Source organism: Castanea sativa, chromosome 1 (assembly GCF_040712315.1).
Source record: "Castanea sativa cultivar Marrone di Chiusa Pesio chromosome 1, ASM4071231v1".
NCBI classification, from domain to species: Eukaryota; Viridiplantae; Streptophyta; class Magnoliopsida; order Fagales; family Fagaceae; genus Castanea; species Castanea sativa.
Window position 1 is genome coordinate 88,713,080 of NC_134013.1, and position 6,999 is coordinate 88,720,078.

Here is a 6,999-nt window from a genome sequence, read left to right on the forward strand (position 1 = left end):
ATTGTCATGTCAAGTAAGGAAATTTAAAAAAAAAAAAAAAGTTTCTATGATCAGCTCAATTGGTAATGTCTATTATCGTCAAATAAAATATTTGAGATTCGAACACCGCCTCCACCGAAAATCAATTGATGTCTTAATGAGAAGGTTGGCGGACAATTTAGAGGTGTTATCTTATAGTGGAGTCTTGCTTAAGGATGTGTGTCGTTGCTCTAATTTTTTTAATCAATTACGTTACTCTCATGTGAAGAGAGAAGGTAATAAGGTTGCTCATTGTCTAGTTAGGTATGTTCTTGACATGTAAGTTTTGCGTGTGAATATTATAGGGCAACACGTGTTTGAAACAAATTAGTCTCAAATTAACCATAGCAACCCTCAAAAAATGTTCTCTTTTCTTTTATTTCTTTTTCAAAAAAAAAAAAAAAAAGAAGCATTGCTGCTATAGAAAGGTATAAAGAAATAACGAAACAAACATGAAAGAGTGTGTTGTCTTTGAATTTTTTTTCTTTAATATGTGTTTTAAATATTGAAATATAATATGATCATACTTTTCTTGGTGGCCTTCTAAAATAATAATTTTAAACCAAATTTTAAATTGCTTAATATTAAGATAAGACACTAAATAATTAGAACATTTCCATTGAGTATGATCATTGCAATGAAATTCTGGATGTAATCATTGAAGTGGTGGATCTCAGTGTGGAGATGTTGAATTTATATTTTTTTTCTTTGCGTAGATGTTGACAATTTATCGACTTATTGTCATTTGATTTTTATAAAGTCTCTATCCAAGGAAAGAGTGTTTATATATTCGTTGAAGCAGTTGTTACGTACTAGTAAATCACCTGGGGTGGACTAGTAGAAGCGTTCAAAGTTCAAACTTCAAAACGTATAAAAGCTTGTTATTTTCTTTAAGAAATAAAATTGAGATAAAACCAAGACATTGTCATGTCAAGTAAGGAAATTTAAAAAAAAAAAAAAAAAAAAAGTTTCTATGATCAGCTCCATTGGTAATGTCTATTATCGTCAAATAAAATATTTGAGATTCGAACACCGCCTCCACCAGAAATCAATTGATGTCTTAATGAGAAAGTTGACTGACAATTTAGAGATGTTATCTTATAGTGGAATCTTGCTTAAGGATGTGCGTCATTGTTCTAATTTTTTTAATCAATTACGTTACTCTCATGTAAAGAGAGAAGGTAATAATAAGGTTGCTCATTGTCTAGTTAGGTATGCTAAGTATATCTCTAACTTTGTTGTGTGGATGAAGAGTGTTCCACCTCATTGTTTTCCTGTCATCCAAGTTGATTTAGCTGAAATTACTTAATAAAAGTTTAACGTTTTCCTTGTCAAAAAAAAAAAAAAATATATATATATATATATTATAAAACAAATGTCATAAATTATAATATTATCATATCTATAAATAAAGTAGACGCTATAAGGAGAAATATTATCGTATTTTAAAAAATAATTATAATATTATCATATCTTTTGTTTTCTATTTTCTAAATTACTTTATTTTTATATCTCAAATTAATAGCATCGATTCTAGAAAAGAACTCAAACCCCCTAGCTAGCCACCAAGGGGACCACCGACTACAAATTATTCAATTATACGAACAAGAAGAAGGTAATACATAATAAATGATTTAAAATAATGCTGGAGTCTGTACAAAATACAGTACAAGATATGTTTCAAGAGAAGGAAAAACCTATACATACATTTGATACTTTTTCCTGGGATAAAATTTTTCAAGTTTAATTATTTTGATATTGTCATAATGAAATGCGATGTAAATATGGGTTAATTGTAGCAATATATTCACTCTAAATTATGGGTCGTCTGTGTTGTCTAAAATTATTCAATTTTGAAATTAACAATTTTTATATTCTCATTCAAAATTGATTTTCAATGTTCAACGTACCATCCAAATCAGTGTTAAAATAAACGAGTTAGTGGCTTAATTAAGTGGAGTGCACTAAGTCAAAATTTATCTAATAGTCTGTTTGGAATCAAGGAGAATGAGGGAGAGTAGAATAAAGTAGAATAAATTTAGCCCAAAATTAACCTGTTTTTAACTTACTTTATTCTACTCTCCTTTACTTTCCCTCCTTCCCCCTCAATCCAAACAAGGCATAAGAGTTCCATTGTTTAATTCTTGAATTCAATGTTGATTGTAAATTAATTCTCAAAATTTTCGGTGTATTGCAATTAACCCACATTTTTTGTAAATTATTTTCCTTAAAGCTACCATTAGATTTTTCTTTCTAATTTTCTAATGAGAGTTTCAGATATTCCAACTATTAGAATTTGGACAATGGGTCGCCCACTAGTTGACATGACCCTTGGTTGGCTCATTTAATAGGATTAACTCACACGTAACATAGATTATATTGAAGCGGATCACAAAAGGGTGTAACATCTTCCATTTATGTAACTCAAGGAAATAAAATATATTCTTCCTCTCCACCATTCTTTCAAGTTTTTCTGGTTTTTACTAATTTAATTGAGTTAAGAATATATATGTCATTTTAATTGTTATCATTATAAGCAAAATTTAAGTAAATTTTATAGGTGTTATATCTTATGTTGTAAGGTTTTTTTTTTTTTTTTTTTTTTGTGTTAAATCCTTCAATGCATTGGATGGAATATAAAATTGATATGAATTAATGTTCCATGACAAGACATTAGATGTTAGCCACACGTTTTTTTTTTTTTGTTTTTTTTTTTTTTTTTTATACAAGATAGAATTTCTACTCTAATCTAATCTAAGTGTAAATGTGTGTGAAACTCCCTCCTAGAAACTTGAACCCTGCCCCTTGCCCCCCACACTCCACAAGCATTTATACCTATGAAGCAACCATCGCACCAAGGGTATGCAGTGGTATGTTAGCCACACTTTTAATGGACTTAGCTTGAGTTCAATTGATGTTGGCGTGTATCTCATCAACCTTCTCTTATATATGTGTGTATGTTTCTCAAAAAAAAAAAAAAAAAGAGATTGAGTTCAGTATTTCAGCGCAGTAAATCAGTCATGATTTTAATATATATACACTTTTGACCATGAATTATCATCATTACATGTTCAACTCATTGAAGTCTTGGAGATAAGCTTTGCCCGCTGTTATTGTTAATTACTCAATCGCGTACTCATATCACGTTCACATTGTGTCAACTCCAGTGAATTGGAGGTAAGAGTCCTCCAACATTAGGGCAACTCAGCCTTGGGAGTTTGAACTTCTGAGTCATTTTGAAAGGAGGCCAGAGCTGGACATTCTACTAGGCCACGACACGATGTAGGAGGCGGTATATCCTGCACCTGGCATATATGCCGGGTGTCTCACACAGGGGCGGGCCCCACACACTGTGGGGCCTGCCCTTGTGTCTCACACCCGGCATATATGCCGGGTACAAGATATAAAAATTGACGATGTAGAGTGTATTGAATCACTCTGGAAATATATTGGGGCCTCCACCCCCACCAGACATGCCTCTATCACTCTGGAATTCCAAATATCCATGCAACTATCCAGTGATTTTTTCCCTTGCATTTCCTCTTGTTTTTTTACTATCCAACATTAACATCATCTCTGTCTAAAACATAGGACTATAAAAAATCAACCATATATGTTTTTTTTTTTTTTTATGAAATCATATACGTTCAAACTTAACTAAAGGTCTAAAATAATTATCACGACATGGTCCAACCCATACTCATGTCTCACTTCCAACGTTACATATTAATGTGACAGTTCGAACATTTTTAATTAATAATAAGTACACTCAAACAACGTGGTTCACATGTTGAAAACAAGTGGACGGTGTGGATAAGCTTGCCACATATTTGAGCTGACAACGTGTTTTATGGATAAAAAAATGGTTCTACAATCATGTATTTATTTTTATTATTATTATTATTAATTTTCTATCTACCATTCTTCTTCTTCTTCTTCTTCTCCATGCATAATAATAGTAAAAAAGCAACAAGAAACACGGCTGAGTCAATAGTTTAAACTGTATTTTTTGAAAACGCAGTTATAAGTTAGTTATGATCGCGTTTTTCATAAATATAGCTAAAAAAATGTGGTTATAGCCCGCATTATATCTCAGATTATATAATTTTGATGAGATATATATATATATATATATATATATATATATATTGAGTCATTTATTAGGGTTGAATTAAGTTACTTTTTTTTTAGAGATAATTACAATATGCTCTTAATTTTGTAACTTGAATATTTTTCTCCTTAGATCAAGTACTTTGTGTATGAAAGTGTTAGTTCAGCTATAAGGCCTTTAACTAGATTGAACTAAATTACATACTAGATTATAATTTGGAAAAGCTCCGATAAAATTGCAATACTTTGGATTATGTGAATTTGATTCGATGGATGTGTAAGGTATTGAGAGAATAAAAAAAAATAGAGGAAGAATCAAAATAATAACACTAAAAGCAGTAAAAATAAAAAAGAAAACGTAGCATTATTAGTTTAAGGTCTATAACTATTACTATAATACTTAATAGTTAATTGTTGATGTCATTGTTTTTACTCATTGATTTTCTTGTTTTGTTTTGTTTGGTGGGCTGGACTTCACTTTCTCTCTTACAACACTTCACACATACAAGCACATGGTCTATGCCTTTATATATAGGACATGATTGTGTGGCTTTAGTACACAGCTACAAAAATATCAAGTGATAATTGTCAAGAAAAAAAAAAATCAAGTGAGAGAAAATTTGAGACAGTGAGATCTAGCTACAGAAATGGGGGAAATACAGCCATGGTCATCATCATCTTCAGCTTCATCTTCATCTTCATCTTCATCTTCATCAACAATGCCTTTACTGTCTTTGAATCATGTCTCATTTGTATGCAAGTCTCTGAGAAGGTCCATAAGGTTCTATGAGGAAGTCTTGGGATTTGTGCTCATCAAACGCCCTTCCTCCTTCAACTTTGAAGGAGCTTGGTAAGCCCTTTTTTCACTTAGCCATTTTTCTTTTTGTTGTTTAATGGTTTTCTTTTGGAAAAGCTTTTTTGGTGTTTGTGCATGCAACCAGATGGCCCAGATGCACTTGCTAGCCAGCTAGCTGAGTTGTGATGCATGGTCCTATGTGCTGTGTATGGCTCACAACCTAATCATCTGGTTAGTAGGCTGAAAATGGATCAAACTGTTTATAAAAAGTTGGAGTTTGGACAAGGAACAGTTTTCTATGATCATTAATTATTTAACAATCAAGTCAAACTTAAATATAAATATAATAATGTGATAGCTAACGTCCTCGCTATAATATGAGACTACATTTAAGTAAATTAACGCATATGTAATATTATATGATTATATTTATATTATATATGTATAAAAATATATATACTGTATAAACCTACCATTACGATATAAAAATATCAAATTATTAGTTATAATTTATTAATAAAATAAATAGTCGAAGCTCAAGTGATAAAAAAAGTGATAATTCAGTTGTAATAATTTCTGTCATCTCATGAAGCTGGTTCCCAGCTTCCTCTCCTCCACTCTCTACTAATCTTTATGTTTTTTTTTTTTTTTTAAAGCCAATTTCCTAGTAAAAGAATATATATTTTTCAACCACGGATCTAATTTTTATAACTTAAAATTCTAATTTATTTAATTAACTCAAATAATATGATTTCAATTATAATTTAGTTATTAGTAATTTTTAGTATATATTTCTCAACCTGCAATTGACGCACCCACAATCAAATCCAAAAATACTAGTTGTTTTGGTGCATGCATAACTGTGAGTCCATCAATTGTTGATTCCATTTCCAAATTCAAAGATTTTTCATGTGCTTGGCTGAGCAATTTGCTTTTCTTTTAATCATTTCATTTCCTTAACTAAAATGGGTTTTTCTTTAGGATGTTCAACTATGGAATTGGCATACATTTGCTGGAGTCAGACCATGATGTCCCAACAAAGAAAAGCGCAATAAATCCAAAAGACAACCACATTTCATTCCAATGCACAGACATGAATCTGGTTATACAGAAACTAGAGGAGCTGAATATTGAGTATGTTACAGCAGTGGTGGAAGAAGGTGGAATTACAGTTGATCAGCTTTTCTTCCATGACCCTGATGGGTACATGGTTGAGATCTGCAATTGTCAAAATCTCCCTATTCTTCCACTTTCATCATGCCCTCTCAAGCTACCTAAAACCACTAGGAACCGCACTCCCCCATCATCATTTTATGGTAGGTGTTCTCTGCCATTTCTTGCAACTATTACTTATCTGAGTAGAAAAGTTTAGTGACACTTTTCATGTTTTAGCATATTTTATGCATATGACATATGTATTATCTCTCTCACAACATGTGAGTATTGTATAGTTATTTATTATGCTAAAATTGTGTGTGCGGTTTCATTTATAGAGGGTTATTTTAATATTTACTAAGCAAAATCTTTTGAATGCCATAAATTTATTAATGAGACTCACTATTACATAAGAACAGAGAGCAACGCTCCTGGAGTAAAGAATAATTACACGTCTTAAAGGCATGTGCTTTCTATAGAGTTGTGTTAACGTCTAAAAGTAAATTGCAGGGAAAAGTTTAGAGATGCAGTGCTCTGGAGAAGCTGAGGCGCTGATGATGGAGAACCTAGTGGTCGACATGATGAACATTTCCATGTGAGAGCTGCCTCAAGAGGGATTGATGCAAATTTTCCGAAAGTTATTTTATTAAATTGTTGTGTATATCGTGTAGAGAAAATGTCAAAGCTTTTAGTGTGAGAAAAATGAACAATCTTGCTTTTGTTTGTTGAGTTTGAGTTTATCAAGTTTTTGTTGTGTAATAAGGCTACAGTTCTAGTGTAAACTGGTTGATTTCATCAATATTTATGTCAGTGATTTCTTTGGTGGAACTGGTTGGATATGGTCATGATATAACCAAAAAAGAAAAAGAAATGGAGAAGTAAAATATGAAACCATGTTAGATCAGTGCATTTTGGCAAAC

The 6,999-nt window shown here is 31.5% G+C and overlaps 1 protein-coding gene across 1 annotated transcript; it reads left to right on the top strand.

The window, feature by feature from the left end:
* Window positions 1-4,568: 4,568 nt before the first annotated feature.
* LOC142618925 (glyoxylase I 4-like) lies at window positions 4,569-6,907 on the top strand. The gene is made up of 3 exons (XM_075791985.1): window positions 4,569-4,978; window positions 5,906-6,240; window positions 6,590-6,907. Exons 1-3 carry the CDS (start codon window positions 4,776-4,778, stop codon window positions 6,676-6,678), a joined length of 627 nt encoding a protein of 208 aa, XP_075648100.1. The 5' UTR covers window positions 4,569-4,775; the 3' UTR covers window positions 6,679-6,907.
* Window positions 6,908-6,999: the final 92 nt, after the last annotated feature.

Bases quoted from the DNA above. Each gene is read 5' to 3' on its own strand.
- LOC142618925 (XM_075791985.1), top strand. From the start codon at position 4,776: ATGGGGGAAATACAGCCATGGTCATCATCATCTTCAGCTTCATCTTCA. The intron at 4,979-5,905 runs GTAAGCCCTTTT...GTTTTTCTTTAG, and splicing joins TTCAACTTTGAAGGAGCTTG to GATGTTCAACTATGGAATTG. The intron at 6,241-6,589 runs GTAGGTGTTCTC...AGTAAATTGCAG, and splicing joins TCCCCCATCATCATTTTATG to GGAAAAGTTTAGAGATGCAG.